This window comes from Panthera leo, chromosome D1 (genome assembly GCF_018350215.1).
Source record: "Panthera leo isolate Ple1 chromosome D1, P.leo_Ple1_pat1.1, whole genome shotgun sequence".
NCBI lineage: Eukaryota > Metazoa > Chordata > Mammalia > Carnivora > Felidae > Panthera > Panthera leo.
In genome coordinates, this window is record NC_056688.1 from 76,351,226 (window position 1) to 76,374,962 (window position 23,737).

General features: G+C 41.4%; 1 protein-coding gene across 3 annotated transcripts in view; it reads left to right on the forward strand.

The window, feature by feature from the left end:
- Positions 1–23,737, forward strand: part of NELL1 (neural EGFL like 1) — an 876,810-nt gene that overhangs the window by 190,888 nt on the left and 662,185 nt on the right. For all 3 annotated transcript variants that reach the window (XM_042906351.1, XM_042906353.1, XM_042906352.1), the window contains exons 6-10: positions 2,040–2,112; positions 2,730–2,812; positions 9,476–9,610; positions 10,543–10,645; positions 19,647–19,720. In XM_042906351.1, the coding sequence (XP_042762285.1) occupies positions 2,040–2,112; positions 2,730–2,812; positions 9,476–9,610; positions 10,543–10,645; positions 19,647–19,720 (468 nt within the window). The remainder of the gene's footprint in view (positions 1–2,039; positions 2,113–2,729; positions 2,813–9,475; positions 9,611–10,542; positions 10,646–19,646; positions 19,721–23,737) is intronic.

Consider the following 23,737-nt stretch of genomic DNA (forward strand, 5'->3'; position numbering starts at 1 on the left):
TTCGTTCTTAGAAAGGCAATTAATACTGTGACATGCGTGCCGTAGGTTTCTCAGTGCCATTTCCATGAATGTTGTAGGCTTTTCTGATGAATAGGTCATAGATGGTCCTGATCCTTCCTGGTACTTGTGCTTTCTTCACTTTCATGTCTCGTAGGGTGATCAATTGTCCCCGTGTGCCCAGGAGTCTGTTGTAGCACTGGAAGTCTTGTGTCCTGGAAACTGTAAATCCTGAGCATACCTGGATAGTTGATTACTATGAATTTATCCATATTCAACCTATTCAGATTAGACAGATGTTGTCTAATGTGTCGCTGCATTCTCTGTAATGGTCTTTGATGGAAATTTATAGCTTTTCTAATTTTTTGTTTACCTTGAAAGGTATGAAAGCATAGAAAGTAAATTGTGACAATTTCAGTTTGGATGCCTGTTTCACGGACTAAGAACTTGAATGTTGGAAGGATCTTTAGTTTTTGCATCCAGGCTTTTTTTCCAGATGAAGCACCTGAAACTCAGAGAAGGCAGTTGACTTACTGTTTCAAGTTCACTCAGCTTGAGATGAATCCAGAATTGGAGCCCAGGTCTCCTGACTTCCAATCCCATGCTTTTCTCATATTTTTCAAATGTGTTTGAAAAGTATCCTGGGTACTTAGAGGCATTAGCTTGCTTTGAGAAACTGAGCAGTTTTGTACCAGCAAGAAGCTGATTGACTTCCATGATGCTCTATCAATTGCTCTCTGGAATCCTCCTGCTAGAGACTATGAATTCATATTGAGGACCTGGTGGCAGGGACTTCTACCCGTGGGGTGGTTGTCTCCTCTTGTAATCACAAATACTCCATCATCCTCGAAGAGGAAGCAGTTAGTAAATGTATCCAATTCTGAGGGAGAGGTCCTATGATCCTGTTATTTCTGTTAATGTTTCCCATTCATAATTTACCTTGAAATAGTATGCAGAAAACAGCATTTGCTAATGACTTTCTGCTTAGAAGATGAACAGATAAATGTAAACCCCCTCTTAAAGACTTGTGGCATGATCTTAGGCCTTTATTTTATTTATGGATTAATCTCAGTATTCTGAACTAGGTCCCACATCTTTCATCTGTTCTGTAACATTTCTTCCATCAACTCAGGAAGAAAAAAAAAATCCCTAAAGCCAGAATCTTGATATTCAACTTAAAAAATCCAAAGGCCAAGTCAGTATTTACATTGCAAGATGGCAACCCCAATGACTTTCTTAAATCAGGGCTGTTCTTCCTGACTAAGTTAGAGAATTAAAAGGCCACTTTTTACAGTGAGATGTTGAGTAAGTTTTAAGACTCACCAACAAAAAATCATAATAATCAGCAGAGAACAAATATTGTTAAGCAATTCTCTCCATATCTAATTTTCTTTCCTTGATTAAATGAATCAGTAAAATTTTTAGTCTAATATGTTTCTATTGTTCACTGCTGCTTAAAAAATCCTCTAAGTCAGCAAAATTTAGTGTTCCAGAATGACTAAGGTTTTGGAGGAATTTTTATTGCATCAGTGCCTTTTTGGTTCAATAGTTTTTTTTTTTTTTTTTTTTAATGTCTTATTTATTTTGATAGAGTGAGGGAGGGAGGGGCAGAGAGAGAGAGAGGGAGAGAAAGAATCCCAAGCAAGCCCAGTGTTGTCAGTGCGGAGCCTGACCTGAGGCTGGATCCCATGGACCACGAGATCATGACCTGAGCCAAAATCAAGAGTTGGATGCTTAACTGACTGGGCCACCCAGGTCCCCTTGTCCAATAGTTTAAGAACAGTCACTGGTAGATCCTTAGTATTGTAATGTCATTAGCAACAACTCGTGGCAACTAATGACAGCTTTCTCAAGATGAATGTAGTTTCCAAGATGTCTGGAGGAGGATGGTTTGGAGTAGTAGTTCATTGTGGACTAAGGGAGACTTACCTTTTGAATGAAGATAGCAGTGTTGTAAAAAAATCATGTGCATATGACTGCACAGCGGCCATTGGAACTGGTAACTATAATCTTGATCACCACCTCTCTCTTCTGTTATCAAGGGAATCATCCAAGATGGGAAAATCATCTTTATGCCAAATGGATACATAACTCAATGTCCGAACCTAAATCGCAGTAAGTAGCAACTTGAAGCATTTATGAATTTTTAATATTATATAACTCACTGATAATAAACATGTCACACAAAGTGTAAAAAATGTTGACTTCTGAGGTAGTGGGAATAGGGAGGTAAGTTATTGTCTATATTATATAGTTCTGTGTCTTTGAAGTTTTAAAAAAGCTTATGTGTTGACAGGATTACCGTTTGAAGGTAAGAAAAAGTACATTAGCAGTTGGGGTTCTGTAGATAGAGGAAGATAGGTTTAATATGCTAGTATTTATAGTAAACAATGATTTAAATAGCTTGGCTTAGATGTGAGTTTACTTTCTCCACTTTTACAACAATTCACATTTTTTCAGTCGTATCTCAGTAAAAATGAGGACTTAATTTCAATTTAAAAATTTCCCATTGCCTTTTCAGTTAACAGTTCTTTTTTCTAGTTCCTTTCTTTCTTCTCGTTAATAAAAGGAAAAGATGTAGACCTGAAATCCTGGGTGATTTCACTCCAGTTGCAATGTAATACTTAACCAGAAAAGCAAAAAGCCTTGGACATAGCCAAGCAACTACTGTTGTAAAAATTTCTTTCTTGTATTAGCACTTTATCAACATTTCTTATATTTTCTCTATTGAGCTTGTCCAACTTGCAGTGATTTCTTAAGCCTGGTGCAAGGAATAATGGATTTGCAAGAGCTTTTGGCCAAGATGACTGCAAAAGTAGGTATCTAAATTTCACTTGTGATGTTTCACTTCTTTCTCCATCCTATCTGGAATTTCCAGTGATAGGCTATAATGGAAACATTTTTAGCCTTGGCATTTGCAGTATGTTACTGCGGAAATGGTTTATTCTTACGTGAAATAAGGCTACCTATAGTGAACATAACCGTTTAGCTCTTTGATACTATTAGGCTGCATCAAGATGCTTACTTGAAGAATGTTTGGAAGAAAGAGGCCCTGGGAGAGGAAAAGGAATTTGCATGCTGGCCATCAAACTAGTAACACTGAGATGATATATGGTCAGAGGTACTCCTGCTCATAAGCTAATGCATTTTAGATGTCAGAATAATTGCCAATAATCAGAAGTGCAAAAGAGCCATTGTTAGCAACAGATGATTGTCACCAGAAGGCGTTATATCACATTTCTAAGATGTGATTCATTTCGGGACTGGTCCTGAGTTACATAGTGGAGGAGGCAAAGTTTGCCTTCTCACACATTCGGTTTTATAATTGTGAATGTTTGCAGTGGATCATCCACTTCACAGGCATCTTTCAAGGATCTGTTACTTGCCAGGTACTGCGTCAGGCACAAAGGAGGCGATAATGAGCAAGACATTATTTCTCTCCCAGAAGCTGTTCATATTGAGTGGCGGACACAAAAATGTAAATTATTATGGGCTTTAATATATAACGTTTAGACTCATAATGAAAAGCCCTGAGCCTTGTGGAGAAAGGCACTGAATAAATAGAAAATGCGGCTAGTGCCGTTGTTATGATACCAATCAGTCATGGACCTAAGTCCTGGCCTAGGGTGAAGAAAGAATTAGGCTGGGCTTAAGAGACATTATTATGCTCTGCAAAAGGAAGAATTTTAATAACCGTGAAAATGATACATTAATCTTGTTGCACCAGTGGCTATGACTGCTCCCAACCATCAACCATGGCACAGGGGAAAAAAAACCCAAAAACTGGTGGGTAGGTAAGTGTTCGGGCAGGGGTGTAGGGCTGTGTTTTGGACCCGATGATTGTGCTGCTGAAGATCAGGTTTCTCTTTCAAACTAGGTTTTTGGCTAAGTCCCCTTTTGTCTGGAAAGGAGAGACAGAACACTTTCGTAAGAGAACCTGGGACTTGAGAGCTGAAACATGCACTTTTCACTTCAGCATACAGTGGAAATGCGAATTGCAGCCAATTATTTGCCTTCCCAGCTTGTGGTATATAGAGGCTTGTATTTTATATCGTCTGGAGCAGCTTGATCACAATAGCATTAATTATATTTTAGCTTGCCACCAAATTTTTGGAATGAGAAATACGCCACTCAGTCTCAGGTGATTGTGGTTTCCCAGCTTCAACAATGCCCCTTTCTTTCTTGTTCTTTCCTTTTGCAGGGGATGTCATTTTTCTCTTTTTAGCCATATGTTATCTAGGAGCCACATTGAGCTCTGACCTCCAAACAGTATTATGTAAAATGGGCGTTTGTGAGGCTGGAGATATCTAATTGTGGGCAATTGCAAGCAGAAAATGGTTTCACCCACCTTCTAAACCCCGCCTCTGGCACTTTGGAAGATTTATAAGTCTGTTTCTTCCAAACCATGAATAGAATTATAATTAGAAAACCGAGGACTTCCATTTTCACTGCAGAATTTTGGAATGTGTAATAATCGATAAGAGGAGAGCTGGTAAACTTTTTCTGTAAAGGGTTAGCTAGTTGATTTTAGGCTTTTCAGGCCAAGAGGCAAAATAGAAAATATTATGTATATACTTGTTTAGTCACTTAAAATGCAACCATTGAAAAATGTAAAAATCATTCTTAGCTCGCAGGCCATATGAAAAGGAAGGGTGGGCCAGGTTTAGTTCATGGGCCCTAATTTGTCAACCCCTGATTCGGAAGAAGCTGGAAAGCCAGTCGTACTAGGTAATATTTATTGAGTATTTGCTATGTGTTAGATATAATGCTTAAATGTTTTATATTCCCTGTTACTTTAAACCTCACAACAGTCCTGTGAACTGGGATTGATTTATTAGCCCCCTTCCCAGATGAGAAGACTGAGTTCCAGGAATGTTCTGTGACTTTCCCCAAGACAACGGATGGCAGAACTGGGATTCAAACTCAAATTCTGAAAGCTGCATCATAACTGATGCAGTTGGAGAAGGGAGGACTGGAAAGAGAAACAAGATATAAAGAAGAAATGACTAATGGAGAGAGGGAGTTTGGGGATGGAGGGATCAGTGAGAACAATGGGCAAGTGGAAGAGAGGAATGTGTGTTCAGATGGTAACTTGGCAGTGAAACATGCACATAGAGCTTATAGTAGCTTTGGAGGGGGAAGGTCAGGGCAAGAACAAAGCCCCTGAACTCACTCTTTTGGTTACAGTTGATTGCTTTCTCTGGGAATCTGTGACATTTTGAGTCCTGGTGTGTGCCAGGACCATCCAGGGCCACCTTACATTACATGATCTCCTTAAAGGTTTTCAGATCTTAAAGTCTGCTCAGAATCAAACTGCAAACCCATCCTAGGTTTGAACTCTCATCAAATAATTCTTGAAGAATTCTCACAGATCTTTCCCTCTTGCCTGTGCCAATGTCTGAACAGGAAGGTCTTCCTTCTGTGCCTCGTGGAAGCCTTGTCTCCTTTTTGTTTACTCTTAAACTGAGGATACAGGCCTTTGGGGTTGCATCTTCATGTAGGAGTTTCCTTTAAGACATCCCAGCATGGGCAGACCCTGTTCCCTAACTCCTCTTCCCTGCATCCATGTAGCCATCAAGGTGGGCGCTTGGGGGCTCATTGACCTTTCTCCAGTTGCTGGTTCCCTGTAGGTAAAATGGTGACAATTATTTTTGATTTTGTAATGATCCCATGAGTCCAGGCAAGTGAGATTTGAAGGCCTGGTTTTGTGTATGGCACACAATAGGCATTCAGTAAGCTGTAGCTGTTCATTTTGTATTATTAAACCTAGATAGAAATAGGCAGCCATGAGGGGAAGATGGTCCTTAAGAAAATGTACACCTTGCCCAGTGGCTTGGCGTCACTAAGCCTGGCAAAAGCCACAAGTTGCTGTTGGCGTCCTGGTCTAGAGGTAGGTGCCAGGAGGTCTTGGAAAGCAGAAAGTCTTTACACTTGTGTGCTAGTAGAAGCCATGGAATCCTACCAGAGAGGAAGCCCAGTGCACAAGCTGGACAGGAGTTGGTAACCATAATCACATCAAAAAGATGCAGACACCAGATCAGCCCAGGGGTCTGCCCAGTGGTCTTCCCCAGAGGACTTGCTCTTTCTTTTTTCTTTGGGGGGGGGGGGTGGTGCTTGAGAATGACCACGACCTTGCTGAATATGGACCATATCATGGGAGCAGCTTGTATGCACTTTCAGGTGATATGTCAGGGTACATAAGAGCCCTCTTGAAAAATTCTGGCATTCTGGCAGGATTAACCTTTTTCCAGGTAGAGAAGGTACAGGGAAGCTGTCTTCTGTCATTTTCCCTAAGCCATCCACAAGAGACCACCAGTCCCTGGCTTCCTCTGGGGCTACCCCATTGCTGGGCCAGGTATATTGTGGCTTGCTCTTTCTTGCATCCCACCTGTGCTGGAATCACATTCAGCCTCCAAGCTCAGGAAGAAGAGAACACTGGAGACTGGGAATTTCTTGATTACTTCTGTTTCAGTCTTTGGCAAATCTGTTTATGCAAACCAAGCAGCACTTGGAATAGCATTTCAGCTTGTAACATATTTAATGTTGAGATTTTCATTGTTTTGAGAAACTCAATAGTGATTTTTTTTTTTTAGTGAAGCTTAAACGTTTAACACAGTGAAATATTTTTTCCCTTCCATTTAACAAATGCCAAATAAATAGTATTTCAAAGAAAAAAAAAGCGCGACTAATGTACTCTGATCCATTCACTGACCTCTTACGTGAAAAAGACCTCTGATGTCTGTCTGTGAATGTGCAGAGTTAAGAATAAATGATTCTGTCCATGGTTGCTTAGATAAATGCATGAACAAAGGTAAGACTGAATAGAGATGTGGATTTGCTACTGGATCTATTTTGGATCTGTAGACATTCTTGGAGAAAATGGCAGGTAGTGTGGAAATAGCTTTTGAAAATGACTTTGTGTAAATTCAGCATGCTAATACCAGTGACAGAAACTGTAATTCATTTTTTGATTCAGAGTTGTTTTCTCCTTTATTGTTCCAGTATTTAGCAGGGTTGGGGGAAAGGAAGGTAAAGTTAAATGCCTTTGAAAAATTAGCTTTTTGCCTTATTAGTCTTTGCTTTTGTGTCTATCTCCTGCACTCTTATTATAGAGATAAGGCCTCTTCAGTGTTGTCAAAAAGTCTAAATATGTTAGAAAAGCAAAGACAGAGTTCAGAAGGGAAGCATTTGCCCTGAGAATAGCTTCCATTATATTAAAACCAAGGTTTTCTTGGTACTGACTTTTGTAGGTGAGCATAGCTCAGTTTTGTTGGACAGTATGGGAAATTGACAATACTGCCTTTAGACACATTCCTGGATGTTCAGGAAACTTGAGCAGTCACAGAATTGCCTTTTGGGTTATTTAGTCTTTAAGAAGTTTCTTGGAGTGATACAGGCACTAGATTGTTCCAGGTTTTCAGAGTGAGGCTCATTTTTTCTCACAGATAACCCATTCTCAGCCAGTTTTAGTAAGGATGCAGGTCTAGCTGAACACTTTTTCAACCCCAAGTCATCCGTCAATCACTGCCTTTTGTAGGAACTATGGGGGCTTTAGAAATGAAGTAAAGGTGATGTGTGATAAGTTGTCATTTCTTATTATCTCTCACCTATATGTGGTTTTACTCACTTGACCTCACCAAACTCTAAGAAGTGTATTTAATGTGTTTCCTAAAGAATTCCCAAAGAGCTTAATTATGATAGATTCCAGAAACTCTAATTAGGCTAGAGATTTAAATGTAATCTGAATTTTTGGAAGATTGTGTATACTGGAGGGGTCACAGGAAGCTAGTATTTCAGGCATAGTTAGCTCTGTTTCTTCAGGGGTGATTTTGGTGCATGCAATTTGTCTAGCATCCTATTTGCTTTTTTCCCTGCCCATTGGAACTGCCTACAAAAGGCAGAAGGAACAAGTTTTCTTGAGAGATTCTAAAATTTTGGAGGAGAATGAAATAAATGACAACAACAAAGTTTGGAATTCCATTTCGATTCCATTTGTAGAGAGTAGTGCTCAGTGGTGCTGGTGGGAGTAAATGAGAGCATCATCTATGGAATGGAACCACAATTAGTACAGAAAGATATTGGGAGTCGTTATTATCCAGGTTCAACCATTATATCTAAAATACTGGCTTGAAATGGTCTTACTTGGCTCAGAGATTGGCACGATCATCTATATAGGGAAAATACTCAAGACATGGAGGTGTAAGTATGGTTGAGAAGGAAAAGAGAAACTACTTGAAATTTTAGGATGTAGTGTTTGTTTTAGTATATATGCTGCTGAAGGGAGAACAAAAGTAGCGTTTGTTTTGCAATCAAGGTAGTCTCTAAAGAAAAGGGGGAGATGGTAATAATGCTATCAGATTGAGTTCCACTTGAGTATGTGTGAGATTATACCAAAGTTCAATTTTTTCGTACCGTATGTTTGAAGGCAACTGGAGTAGGCTGCATGGAAAGTGATCAAAAGAGGATTGGACTTTTCTCATGATGAGCTCTTCAGTGAACCTGGTGGTGCTGCATGTGGTCAAGAGCAGGTGTGAAGACAGGATAACCTCAAATGTTTGAAGAGAGTAGATTGCTTAGGACAAGTTACAGAGCAAAACTAGGTCAAACAGAAAAAGCGAGGAGAGATTTCATAGTTCACACCAAGAAAGGATGTTTCAAGCATCCAGAGCTAACCCAAAAAAGGTTTTTGAAAGATAACGTCCTGCCACTGTAGATGCGCGAAGAGAGGCTGGTGAATCACTGCAAGGGGTTACTTGTCATGACGTTCAAGCTTGAAAACTATTTTCGGATCAGAGATTCTAAGATTCTGTGATTGCTGGTAATAGTTGGGTGACCTAGGAAAATGAAAAAAAGTTTTTCTACAGAATCCCAACCTCACCTGGGGGTTTGGTTGCCTGTCTTCACCTTTGAACACCAACGTGGATTCCTTGGATGTTCGTTCTGGGGGATCCTGGGCTAGGGAGAAACTAGATCCTTGTATGAATTTCCCTTTTCCTTGGCCCAGCTCCCAGTAATTTCTCATAGGAGAGGAAGCAGTGATTTCCCAGCCTAAAAACTGACACTCTAGTGTGTGAACACGGAGAAAATGATGGGAGATTCATGTAAGTGCATCGGAGTTCCTGATTAGATCTCCGGTAAACATTATAATGAGTCCTTGAGAATACATTCATTATGAGTGTTTCTGTGTGGGCTTGAGCTGAAAGCACATATGTTTATGTACACCCATGAGGTCCCTGAGATACAGTTTAATGTCTCATTTGGTACTCATCAGACCATAGTAGCCAATATGTCTTCAATTTAGAATGATTCCACCTCATGTTTAAAAAAAAAAAGAAAAAGAATCTGGCTAAGAGTAAGTCAGCTGCTCTGAGTATTTTTTCTTTCTCCTACTTGGCTTGTATTTTTCTTGTTGCTATTAGCTTTGTCAGGACAATGCAACTGAAATAAAGAAATTACACCAAGTTATTCTTCTTTGCAGTTAAATTACGCAGAGACGAGACTTAATCAATTGGAAAACTGTCATTGTGAGAAGACGTGTCAAGTGAGTGGACTTCTCTATAGAGACCAAGACTCCTGGGTTGATGGCGATCACTGCAGGAACTGCACATGCAAAGTAAGCCTCTTTGAAAAAAATACCGTTTTAAGGGAGCATTTTCACTAGTGATTGTGTAATCTGGTCTTGTACTATATAATGCCGACTCAGAAGTATGTATGATCTTTTTTCTAAGCTTCTACTTAGCAATCTGAATAATTTTGAAGGGAACCTGGAAAAGTGTCATGTCCTATGTAAATACTTGGAAATTACAGTGTGCTTCTATTTGACAACACAGTCTAATACAATCTAACGTTGTTGCTAACAAACTTACTGTTTGGAGTTTGAGGATTAGAGTATCAAAGGGAGGAAGGGACTCTGATTTTCAAGCAGCCTAGCTTTTTAGTCGTTCACAACTTCACAACTTTTCTGTGCTAGAAAAAAATTTAAGAGGAGAGTATAATTAGTTTCTAGATGTTTTTATTATATTTTAGAAGGTGTCCTTCATCTGTTTCAGAGACTTACAAGACTGCCCGGACTTTCAGGGTATCCGTCATTTGTATACTCCATCTGTTTTAGAGAATTCATGAGTACCCCCAAAATTAGTATGTAAACTCTGTGCAGTTGAAATTATTTGATAAATATCTGAAGAATGCCACTGTTTGGGAAAATACATAATGGATTGTTAGAGCCTCAACAATGATTGACAGGGTCTGCAAAAGGTGTCATTTATGTTCTTGTAAAAATAGGCTTTTGTTTTCTGCCTAATCTGCTTAGCCCACAAGGGCAGATGGAATGAAGCCAGTGATGTATATCAGAAAAGTAATTGAGGTGGCACAGATTCATTTGGGTTGGAGAAAATACTTCATTTGTGATCTTGGAGTAGACTGGCAATTCCTCCCACTGCTTCTCTTTCCCTGATGAGGTTTCTGGGATGAGATGTAAGCTTCTTCCACAAAGGGAACTTTGAAAGGGCACTTCTGAGATTCCTTTCCCTGTCCTTCCTTCCTCAGAGTGGTGCTGTCGAATGTCGAAGGATGTCCTGTCCCCCTCTCAATTGCTCCCCAGACTCCCTCCCCGTGCACATTGCTGGCCAGTGTTGTAAGGTCTGCCGACGTAAGTACTGACTGAGGGTCGGAGTGGTCCTGTGTAGCTGATGAACATTGATCCCATGAAGTACCAGAAGTTGATACTATATGTATGACAAGAAGAGCTTCTATATTTTAATCAGCTGTGATGTGCAGATACTTTACATAGGCTTTTTTTCTTTTTTAATCCTCATATCAACTCTAATTACTATTCTTCCCATTCTCTGTAGAAGGAACTGGTATTTGAAGGGATTAAGATTAAGTACTTGTCTAGGGTCAAACAAGTGGTAATGGGTTGTGTTGATCTGTAAAGTCACAACTCCAAAGCTCCACACGATTTTGTCTCTCTCATTCTTTTTTTTTTTTAATTTTTAAAAATTTTGTTTATTTTTGAGAGAGTGAGTGAGCGTGAGTGGGGAAGGGCAGAGAGAGAGGGAGACACAGAATTCAAAACAGGCTCCAGGTTCTGAGGTGTCAGCATAGAGCCCAACATGGGGCTTGAACCCATGAACTGTGAGATCATGACTTGGGCCCCAGTCAGATGCTTAACCAACTGAGCCACACAGGCCACCCCCTGGTCTCTCTCATTCTGAATGGTGAAGTTGAGGGCCAGATTCGATGTTTAGGCTTTCTGAGGTCTTGGCCAGATTTCCTGTTACTGAAATGCCTTGTTAGAAATTTTGGGATCAACTTCAGTTAAAATGTTGACACAGATTCCTTCAAAGTTGATTTGTCCAAGTTAAAGGATTTAAAAATTCTTACTGTTTTGGCAAGGTCACTTATTTCAGATGAAATAGTGAAATGAGCCTGGAGACCAGCAGTAAGAGTAAAAGCTGTCATTTAGAATGCTTGGTATTTGCCAGTTACTATGTAGATGCTTCAATTCTGTTAGCTTATTGACTCCTTACTGCAGTCTTTTTGGGTGAGGATTATTACTCCTGTTTCACAGGAAGCTTAGGGAAGTTAACTTACCAAGGCTGCAAGCTTGGTAAGTGACAGCGGCGAAATGTGTAACTAGTGATGCCTGACTGAAAGACCCATTGTCTTTTCATCCAACTATAGGGTCTTCTGTAGCAAGAGTTTAGGTTAGATGCGTGGCATCCTCTGGGTAACACTCACGGTTGTTTCTCTATTAAAAATACCAGTATCATGGGTCTTCAAAACATAGTGGTCTAGCTTTTTGCGAAGAACAGCCTGTCTCCTAATTTGACAGTGGAGGTGGGGATAGCTGGTTTAGTTACACCAGCCCAAACCTTTCTTGCACTTTTTTCAAAAGGGACCTTGGAATATTCTTCCTCTTTATGGTTGGCACAGTATACCTATTACTGTGGAAGGTGGTCCTTGGAGTTAATCTAAAAAGAGGGATTTTCTTTTTATTTCAAGCACTTTTGGAAGTCTTGTCTGGCAAGACAGGTAGCTTAGGTGCCAAGATGCTGAAATGATACTTTGCTCCCGTGAGGGAAATTTAGGTAGGTATGGATTCTTTTTTTTCAATTTTGATATTCTGTATAATAGCAGAGGATGAGGGTGAAACACTACTGGGAATTTGTTTAAAAATATGACATACTTTTAGTCTATTATTTTGAGTTTTTTGGATAGATCTGTGAATACAGTCTCGTGGAAGTGGTTGGACATGGGAGTAGATGAGTCCTTCGGCTGTTTGGTGTTTTAACCTTTTGATTTTCTAATTATAAAAGCAATGTATTTCTTGTGTAACATTTGAAATCACAGAGAAGAGTAAAGATGATGGAGAAATCTCACGATACCACCATTTAGAAATAGTCATTCTTGAAATTTCAGTGAATTTCATTTTTTTCATCCCATCTTATGTGTGGTTGAGATCTTACTGTGCAGATAATTTTTATCCCACTTCGTTGACTTACTATTGTCACTTAAGTGTATCCCTGTGCTTTAAAGAACACTGTATAAACTTCATTTTAATTAGCTTCATGTCATTCCAATGTTGGGCTGTTGCTTGCATGACTTGTTTAACCATTCCCCAATCATTGGATATCTAGATTTCCCACTTTTCACTATTATCAATTACTCTTCAGGAATGTGTTTTGTATAGAAAACATATTTTTGTATTGTATATTAACATGCAGGTCTCCAGAGTAGAATCAGTGGGCCCCACATTATCCCCTCAGTAGAAGCGTGTGTGGGGAAGGTAGTCTCTTTTCTTGATTCCAATTAATTTGAGAGTTTTTAAACTTTGAAAAATACCTTAGAAAGTTACCCCACTTTACCAACATGCTGATAGGCAGGCTAACTAAAACATCAGGCTAACTAAAACAAAACAATCCTTTTGTTTGGAATTCATAGCAATTTAGCTACGTAGTACTAATTTTTTCAGCAGCTATGATTGGCAGTTTGATTGTAGTTTAACAAAATGGCAATACAAATCATGAACACTAGTTTAAAAAAAACAAAATGAAAAAAACAAAAATGATACACAACACCTCTGGTAATTAAAAGGTTAAGAACCTCTGGCATAGAGGGTTTTCATTCCTTCATAGTCTTTTATTTTTTATGTTTTAATGTTTATTTTTGAGGCGGGGGAAGGGGCAGAGAGAGAGAGGGAGACACAGAATCTGCAACAGGCTCCAGGCTCTGAGCTGTTAGCTCAGAGCCTGACGTGGGGCTCGAACTCATGGAACGGGAGATCATGACCTGAGCCAAAGTTGGATGTTTAACCAACTAAGCCACCCAGGCGCCCCATTTCTTCATAGTTTTTAATTGAAATACACATTGGGCAGTTCCTGAGGGCCGGTGCCTGGAGCAGTGGTGAAGGAGCCCTCTCTGCCTCAGAGGGCTCACTTTCAGATTAGGTGACTTAGAGTATCTAGAATTCTCAGTGTAGTCCTGTTAGGCGTGTGGCTAGAGCACTGTTAGAACACAGAATGATGGCTTGTGGGACAGTGCTGAGGGGGCTCAGAGGTCATCAGAAATAGGCCTGGGGTGCTCCCTGGAGGAAGGGGAACCAAGCTAAACCTTTTGAGGCTTCTAGCTGATGACAGTTGGTGGGTTGAGCAGTAGGATGGAGGAGAGGAGAACGAGGATTGGTCAAGCAGAGTGCCAACACTAGTCAACAGAATTTCTAGAAGTTTCCAATACCTGCCTATCAGAAAAAGGATGGAGAATATTTACTTAGGTTGTCCCTTTCAGATAAAATTTCCTAACCTACTCTCTGGGTTTGGGTGGAACAGGATTCTGGAAACTCTGAGGAAAGGTGAGGATCTGGCTGAAATAAAAGGGGCTTGAATATGTAAAAGCGAATTGTTTTGGCAGCTGACTTATTAAGTGTTCATGTAGCTGTCATGGCCTCAGGAGCTGCAGTGCTTACCGATGGGGGTGTCTGTTTGGAAATAGGGTCTCAGTTCATTGCTTGAGAAAAGTGCTGTGTCCTTCTGTTTTGATCAAAAGGCCAAAACACTCTTTCTGTCTTCAAGAGCAAGGTAGCTTTCGTAGTGGAGGTTTTGGGTCCTGATGCTACCCTGTTCTTCTCTCTCTTTTGGAGGCATCAGGAAAGACTCAGGAGAGCCTTGTACATTCCTTGGTTGTGGATGTTCAGGAGCTCATTCCTGGGGCCCCACTCTGACCTACCAAGTCAGTCTCCAAACAGTGGTGTCCTGTAAGGTGTTCTTTTGGTAGATGGATTGGAGAAGTATCCTATGGGAGAGAGGAAGGATGACGGAGAGGGAGTCTGTTTGGGAACAGGGTTTCCGTAAGTGACAAGTAGAATAAAGTTGCAAGGGTGGGTTGAGGATTGGTGAGGACAATTGTATTCCATTGAATTCATGCATTCATTCTTACCGAGGTTCCCTCCCAATACTGTCCTTACCTCCGGGAGCAACCCCCCACATGGGGATCATTTGTTCCATGTCAGACACTGTGTTGAGCCCTTCTAATGACCCAAAGTCACAGTCCCCACTATTGTCCCCATTTTATAGATGAGAAGTTGAGGCACAGAGAAGTAACTTATCCAAGGTCTCTCAGCCTTGGTGGAGACAAAGTAACACTTACGTGATCTCTGGCTCCAGAGCTGATTGAAACTCTTAACTCCTCTCCTCTCCACGGCTGTCCAGGGAAATGTATCATGTCATTATGGCAGACTATTGTGTAACACACACACTGTGCAAGAAGCAGAGGTAGCACAGAGAGGGGAGGGATTGACTCCATTAGAAATGTGTGTGCATTAGAAAAGCTTCACAGGGTAAGTAACAGCTGAAGAGGGTGTTATCAGATAGGAGTTTGCAGTGCAGACAAGATGGGTGAGAACACACCTAACAAAGAGAATCCCGTGTGCAAACTCAAGGAAGCAAACATTGCATTGGTTTTTGTAGTCAGAAGCAAGATTTGAAGGCAAGGTTGTGGCATAGTCAAAGCGATTTACAAAGGCCGCTGCATCAGGAGAGCTGGAAGCAGGGCGGCTGGGCATGGGATTCAGGCATATTCTGGGTAGACTTGATGAGGCCGATAGGCAGGCACTGCCTGGGGAGAGGAAAAGGAAGGGATGAACGTGAGTGATGGCCAAAAGACCAGGCACACAGTAGGTATTCCATTTTATATATATATATATATATATATATATATATATATATATATATATATATATATACACACACACACACACACACACACACACATATACACATACATATATATATGTATGTGTATATATATATTTGTATATATATGTGTATATATATGTATATATATGTGTGTGTGTGTGTGTGTGTATATATATATATATATATATATACATATATATATATATATATATATATGTATGTATTTGTATGAGAGCGATGAATCAGGGACAGAGTGTCTGTAAGGGGGAAGTTGCCAGGTTTTGAACAAGAGCCTGTGCGGGACTCATAGTGTGATTAAGAGAACTAAAACAGGTGGAAGTAGCTCAGGAAGTGATACATTCTGTTTGGCAAGTGTGAGTTGGAGATGCTTGAGGGGCAACCAGTGTGATGTGGGCATCTTGCTCAGAGAGGTGGTATCTGAGGCCAGGTCTGTGAATGCACCCCCTGAGGCAGGAAGGATTCTTGGGTATTCAGCCTTTCTGATCTGCCAGTCTCCTTTAAGGTGCGGTACAGAGTGCCGATGTTGATATTCGAACCCACTGATTGCCAAGGGACGGTTGGAGTGTGTGTAGGGTACAAGTACGTAAATAAAGATAGAGCAGCCTAATTCCATATCGGACATGGGGGCCGAGTCCCACCTGTGCGTTGTTTATTCAGTGTGCACCCAAATGGCAAAAGCATCCAATCACTGCACTGGAGAAACGAGGTTCAAATTTGAAGGGCCCAGCATCTGCTGGCGCAAAAAGATACAATTGAATAACTATTTCTCTAAGTCCCCAGTACATTTGTTTCTGCCATCACAGAGAAGTGTGTGCGTCGGTGCCAGGTTTCAATTTCATGGTCATACACTGTGAAATATCCTAGTTTGCATGTCCCCGGTGTGATATGAAGGACTTCAGGTATCCATTTACATTTCTACTCATACCAAAAGCTGTTGGAACGGACTCCCAAATGCCCCAGCCAAAGGCACCGGAGCCTGACTCACCTTCTGCTTGAATTTCCTCAGACATCAAAAATAAGCCCTTTGGCTGTAGATCAAGAGGTCAGATAATGAGGATTGATGTTAGGTGTATGGAGGGCAGTGGCAGAGAAGGGGGGGTACTGTGGGAGAAATGGGGGTGAGTGTTAGAAAGCAGATATTCTTGTGACCTCGAGTGGTGATCCCGAAAGCTGTCCTAAGATAATTTTGTCGACAGTTGACGCTGGAATCATAAATGCGTCCCGCACCAGTGCCAAAGCTGCAAATGGCCGAGGCACGCGGCATCGTGTCCGTGTCGCTCATAGCCCTCAAAGCACCCTGCTGCATGAGGACATAAAGTTTAGTGGACATTTAATTTTTATACGGGGCGCTGGTGAATTTGAGAGATGGATATGTCCCTGTGTGTGGCATGAGTGTAAACAGTAAGACGTTCCTATCTCCAGACAGACTCCTCCCCAGAACTCCTGCCAGCGGAGAGAAATCAGGCAGATTTCTTAAAGAGCAAATGTGTGGGCGACAAGGGGCAAAATGAGGAAGATTTCTTTGCTTCCGAGCCTGGGCCGAGAAGCAGATGGCAGATGTGACAGCAGTGCATTTAGCAGAACTGTCACTCTGAAATAAGTCATGTTGCCAGGCTGGCAGCAGCTGCATCTGGGAGTGTGGGGGTTTCCTGGACAGGAATTCCAGGCGCTTGGTGGATGTCCGGTCTCCCCATGCAGGTATATTGGGGAATCCACATCATCACTGGGACCAGTGAGTCACGGTCAAGAAAATTGAGGCACAAAAGGTGGTTGTGGAGAACTTTTTCTTTTTAAATTAATGTTTGTTTACTTTTGAGAGAGTGAGAGAGAGAGCTGGGGACGGGCGGACAGAGAGGGAGATACAGAACCCAAGAGGAAGACACAGAATCCAAAGCAGGCTCCAGGCTCTGAGCTGTCAGCACAGAGCCCGATGCGGGGTTCATACTCAGACAGCAAGATCATGACCTGAATAGAAGTTGGATGTTTAACTGACTGAGCCACCCAGGCACCCAATAATGTTTTCTTTTGGAAGGAAGGGAGGAGAGGTTGATTTAGAAAACTCTCTATGTTTTGTGTTTGTTCTGGAACAAAAGCAGAACTTTTGTATTTGCTTTTAATGTTTGAAAGGGCATTGAATAGCAGAAAGAATTCTTATTTGGGAATCAGAAATTTTGACTGGTTTTTGCTACCAATTATAGGCACATTAATTCTAAAATTATTTGTTGTTATTAACAGTAAGCCCAGAGAGGCACTGAGCTTGGGGCTGGAGATAAAATGATGAAATAGACCTAGGCCATCATGGAGGTTTTAGCTAGCAGGAGGTGTGTATAATGAATTGGGCAACTGAGAGAAAACGTGAGGTGTGCTATGTTGAAGCTAGGTCCAGAGTACAATGCAAGGGCGAAGTGAGGGCAGTTCACCAGTACTGGAAATCAAGAACAGCTTCGTGCTGGATGTCAGGCCTACATTGCAACTGATGGGTGTAGAGGGTGGGGGTTTTCCAGGGGAAGGTGGATGAGGCTGCCTATTCCTGGAGAATAGTATGTGTAGAAGCAAAGGAAAGCGTGGCTGGGGTATATGTAGAGGTTGAATGTTTGGGAGGGTGAGTAAATGCAGAGAAGTTGGTGAGCTGTGGAGCTGTGAAGGTTGAGAAGTAAGGAAAAGCTACATGAATGGCTTTGTTTGCTGAATTAAGGAATTTGGACTACATTCTGAGGGTATTTCGTGACCCATAGTGATTTTTAAAGCATGGCCTCATATTTGCAATTAAGAGAGGATAGAAAGACTCCAGATGGTGGGGTGTAAGTGCTGGGGTAGATAATGGTGCCATTCACAGAAAGGACATATTAGGCTAGAACAGATTCAAGTTTGGTGTGGCTGGTTGTAGGTCTGGTTCCAACAGGAAGCAGACTCTGAAATGGAGATTTGCGTGTCCTTTATTAGGAACTTTTGTCAGGATTAGTTCGGGGGTAGGAGTGGGATAGTGAAGGAAGCAGAATTGACCAGATGAAGGGGTTGAACTGTAATGCAGTTACAATAAACACTTCAGTCATTCCTACAGGGAGTTCTGGAGCTGGAATGACCTTTCAGAGAGATTCCTAGTTGGGGCCAGGGGCCAGAACTTTGTCCTACCTTCATCAACCACTCATTGTATGTGGGCTGCCCTAGAAAGAACATTTGAGCTTGGATAAAGTGGCTCCTTTCAACCAAGGGCAAGTCCTGGATCATTATTCAGTTGAGCTGTTGGTCATCAGTTGTCCCAGCAGCTGCAGGAATGAGTCCTTTGGCCATCGAGGGGGATCTGGGTAGCATGTCACAATATCCACTACAGGATCATGATGATAAGTATAACCAAATCTCTGGGCTTTCCCCTTCTGTGGCTAACAAGAGGGAGTTAGACAAGTTGATTGTGAAGGTATGTATATACTTGAACATTCCATGAGAGTTGGAGGATTGTAGAACTAAGAAGCTACCAAATTTAATTAACCTGTTTTTAACAGATGCAGAAATGGAGGCTCTGAGAGGTAAGGTGGTTTTTGTAAGACAGTGAGTAGTAGAGACGTCTTAGAGTGCATGTTTTCACTTCTGCCTCTCCTGAGGACTAGGGTAGAAGGATCCTCCTCTGTGCAGGAGAGGGAGTCATCAGGCCTTTGCTTTCCTGTTCCTGGAAAGTTTGATGTGGCTGGAGAACTGGGTGGAGACACATTAGGGTCAGATCAAATTAACATATTCTGCACTGGCTTAAAGTTGGGTCAGCAAGTTGAGTTGAGGACTGAGTCTCAGGGGAATCTAAATTGAATGGTGGGAGTTCTATTTATGCTTTTAACTTTGCTACAGAGCCTGTCTATTCCGTGCCCTTCATAGTGACCTATAGAGTTTACCTTCCCAAAGGCAGTCTCTCTAGTGCATTGATAAGTACTTTACTGGTTTGGCTTGTATTTCTCAATAGTTTCTGAACTTCATAGGAACATAGAATGTGAGGACACGCATTTCCCATGATGACAAGGAAAAAAAAATGGTGTCCTTCTGCATGGCGGCTTAGGTTCTGATGAATGGCACATGAGTCTCCTTTTACCCAGTTGTTTATGTCTGGAGTGTATGAATTAAAGCTACTGCTATTATCATCCATGGTGATGTGACAACCGCTTCTTCCTTGTTTTGACTTCTATCCACATCACTTCATTTTGTAGTTCCTTTGACAGATCTGACGTTGAAATAGTTGTATATCCTGAGTTTGATGGGCTCATGGCAAATGTAATGAAGATGACCATTTGATGGGGACTCAGTAGTTGTCCTTACACTCTTCCCATGACTTATGGGAACAGTTTCCTGTTGTTTAGAATCAGAGAATCTATGGAATCTGTTGAGGTTGGATGGCTCCATGGAGGTCAATTTGTTGCATAGCCTGACTGACCCATTTTTCTGTTTTTGTTACAGCAAAATGTATCTATGGAGGAAAAGTCCTTGCAGAAGGCCAGCGGATTTTAACTAAGAGCTGCCGTGAATGCAGAGTAAGTTTCAGTCTTACGTTCCCCATCCCTTGGGGGGAATTAACATATAGATAGATGGGCTTAGTTAGGGATCTGGAGTGGAACATGTTGGCCTGAGTGGGTGTCTGAGTGGTGGTCTGCTGTACGGGATGGGAAGGTCCCATCCACTGTCATTGCGTGGCTGGGTGGTCATCAGCTGTGGAACATAGAGCCTTGGGAAAAAGTACTGAAGGATGTGAGAAGGCAAAGGTAGCCAACAACTACCATAAGTCAGTGAGGTTGGCAGGTGGCCCTGGGAAAGGGTTTTGAGTTGATTTTGGGGAAATCGGTTTGTGATGCCAGCTCTGGATGGTGCCATCTCTACTCACAAGTGTCTTATATATTGTGAGAAAACGCCTGTCTCCTGCCTGCCCTCGTCTGTCTCTTTCTTGAAATAAGACGTGTAGAAGCATAGATCTTCAGTAGTCGGTCAGCTAACCTCCCGTGCTCAGCTGCTGCATACTAGCATGGTACTAAATTCTGGGTATATAATGGTAAACACAACAAAGTCCCTGTTTTTCTAGAACTTGCAGTCTAGTAAGAGAGACTGATAATAAGGAACTAAATAAGCGTATGATGTAATGCCAAATCATGCTGAGACGATAGAGAGCTTTTGGGTAGGTGTGGGTGGTCTGAGAAGGCCTTTCTGTGGAGGTGATATTTGAACAAAGTGTGGGAGCCGTCCTAGGAATGTAAGAGAGACGGAGGGAAGGAGGGTGTACAAATACAAGGTGGTACATTACAGAGCAGCCACCTTCCACTGAGGAGGCACAGCTGGGGTTGTGGGGCATCTCCAGAGAGGCTGAGTGGAACCACTGCATCTCAGAATAGCCATCTTTACGAGTGCTTGCTACTACATTAGTTCATGTGCTCCTCATCACAGCCCTGGGGAAAAGAAAGGAATCTCTTTTATAAAGATTGAGGAGAGTGAGGCATTTAGAGACCTGGAGAAGCTCTCAAGGAGCTTGAATACATTTCTCTATGGGGGCCTTGGTTGGAGGTGGGTGGACGAAAGGCTCTTTTCTGTCTCTCCGGGACTAGACTCTACCCCAGGGGTTAACACCCTCAGACTTTCCTATTGTATTTCCCATTCCCACTTTCTTGGCTGCACTGGGAATGTCAGAGATCTGTGTCTCCAAACAGTCTGGTGGGCACGTAGGTGTGGTGGTCTTTGTGCAACGGTAGATGCTGTGCACCGAGGCTCTGTAGTCTGCAGCAGAGGCAGGGATGGTGTGGCAGCTAGGGTTCTGTGATCTCTCAATCAGCAAGGCAAGCTACCAGACCTGGGCATGAGGGAGCCGGTGGGGTTTTCTCCAATCTGAGGCTGGCACATTACCACATAGGATGTTGGGTGGATTAAATGAGATAAAGCACGTGAAGTACTTGGTAGAGTGTTTGGCACAAAGTAGGTTCTCAGTAAATGTGAGCTCTTCTTATACCACATGACCATACATGTCCTCTCTGAATATAAGATTGATAGAGGTCCTTTTCTCTGTAAATTGTTTAACTTTTTTTTTTTTCTTTTTGAGAGAGCGTGCATGAGTAGGAGAGGGGCAGAGAGAGAGGGAGAGAGAATCTCAAGCAGGCTCCATACTCACTGTGGACCCCAACATGGCCTCAATCCCATGACCCTGCGATCATGACCTGAGCTGAAATCAAGAGTCAGATGCCCAACCACCTGAACCACCCAGAAGCCTTGATTGTTTCACTTCTAGGAGAGAGAAAATGATTTGGATTCTAAAACCTTTTTTTTTAGAGGCAGCTGGGATGATTAAAAGCAATTTCGCCCACTCTGCTGATGATCCCAGTTTGTTTGTTTTTTAATTTTTAAAGAAATATTTATTTTTGAGAGAGAGAGAGAGGCAGACAGAGTGCGAGTGGGAGAGGAGCAGAGAGAGGGAGACACAGAATCCAAAGCAGGCTCCAGGCTCTGAGCTGTCAGCATAGAGCCTAACGCAAGGCTCGAACCCACAGACTGGACCGTGAGATCATGACCTGAGCCGAAGTCGGACACTTAACCAACTGAGCCACCCAGGCACTCCCCGGCCCCCACCCCCCCACCCGTATCTGTTTTTTATGTTGCCACTTAGAGGTAGCAATGCCCTTTATCTCTTATATAGAAACAGTAGGTGACTCTGGCAAGGGTCCCAATTATGACTCGATCTTTTGTCAGAGGATCAAGGCAGAGAACTTTGGAGACCTCTGGAAGATGTGGGCCTGGATTGAAATGCCAGCTTATTGGAACAGCACTTAGCACTGCTAATAGCACATTGTAGATGCTCTGCCTGCTTGGGTTCGTCTTTTACTGCTTTTGTTTGCTAAGATTTTTACCGTTTATAAAAGTTGGGGCAGACAGGTTATTCCCTTTGCACATGTGGTATGTGTGTGTATATATGTGCACGTGAGTAATTTCATCTTTTAAAAAGTCATTAATTTCTTTTTATAGTTATGTATTAAATGTTTCCTTTGTGTATGGAAAAGGGTCATTGACGACTATATTTCTTGAGCATTTAGTATTTTTTAGACACTTCTTTTAAAGCATTTTAAACATACTATCTTCTATAAAACTCATAATTACCCTGCTAGGTAGGTGCTATGATTATTCCCATTTCACAGATGAGAAAATTGAGGCACAGAAGATCAGTCACATAGGTAGTCAGTGAGCTAGCTTGGATTTAAACCTGTGTGGTCTGGCTTTACAGGTTCCTTTCTCAGCCTCTCTACTACTACTCCTGATGGTGTTAGACTTATGTGGAAATAATTCTCATTTCTGAATTTTAGAAGCTAGATCCAGAAGCATTGAATGATCACTCTTTAGTCTGTCTGAGAATACCAGGTTGGTGAGGCTATGGCTCATTGATTCTCTTGATGAATGGGGTAGTATTTATAACTGGCCAGAGAACAGCCTTGGGACACATTTAATGTATGCTGTCAGCAGGTAGAGGAGGTGATGGGCATAGGATGCCAAGGCTTTGAGTCCCTCCCAGGCAGCCTTTCTTAAGATTTAAACCCTGATGCCCAGTGGTACCTGTTGCATGTAAAGAGTTAACGTCTCTTCTAGGCGTCTATACTGGTACTGTATAAGTACTGTCCTTGGGAGAACTGAGCAAATAATTAATTCTTGGTCTTCTGTGGTTCAAGTGCAGATCCCCATTTGACAAAATGCTGCCTAGAGATCCTTTCATTTTCATTTTCCTAGGATCATTTTAAAACCTTAGCAACACCAATTAGATAAGAAACAAACTCTTGTTTCAAATATTTTCACCAAGTGTTTTCAGAAGTTAACATACTTTTTTTTTTTTTTAAAGATGAATAAGCTCTTCTAGTAGTCTTGCTTACTTTGTCCAATTATTGCTGCCCCGCAACATTTCTTCAGGCCAGCAACAATTTTTGACTTAACGGTCTGAGTTGTTATTAGAAATTCAGGCTGAAACACAGTGATTAGTAAAGAACTTGAAAGTGTTTATATTTGACCGATGACCTAGAGAGTGTCACTCTAAATGAGAAAGAATGGAGGCATTGTATTTTTCTACCAACACAGAGTTCTAGGGGTCATAAAATAACATACCATAATCAGGAGGGTTTAAAAATGTTAATTATCAGATACTTCTCACTAGAAATAGTTTTAAAAATAAAGTTAAAAAAGGTTTTGTGCCTAATTATGTGGCTGGACTAATGGATGTGGTGGCACTTTCGGTACTGTAATCACAGTTCGTACTATTTCAAGATCATGCAACGGGGTTTGTCTCTATTTAAACATTTCAAATTACGATCTTGCTCATTAAATACGTTAAAGGTTGATTAGAATTGTCTGATTTAATCAGCCAAGGCAAGCCCTTTTCATAAAAAAAAAATCAACTTTTGTGAGTGATTATATTAAAAAAGTCTTCATGGCATTTTAAGTATTATTATTATTATTTTTTTTTTTTACAAAAGCAAATATACACTCTAGATAAAAAATTTTGAACATAGAGGAAAATTACAAGGATGAAAAAGGAA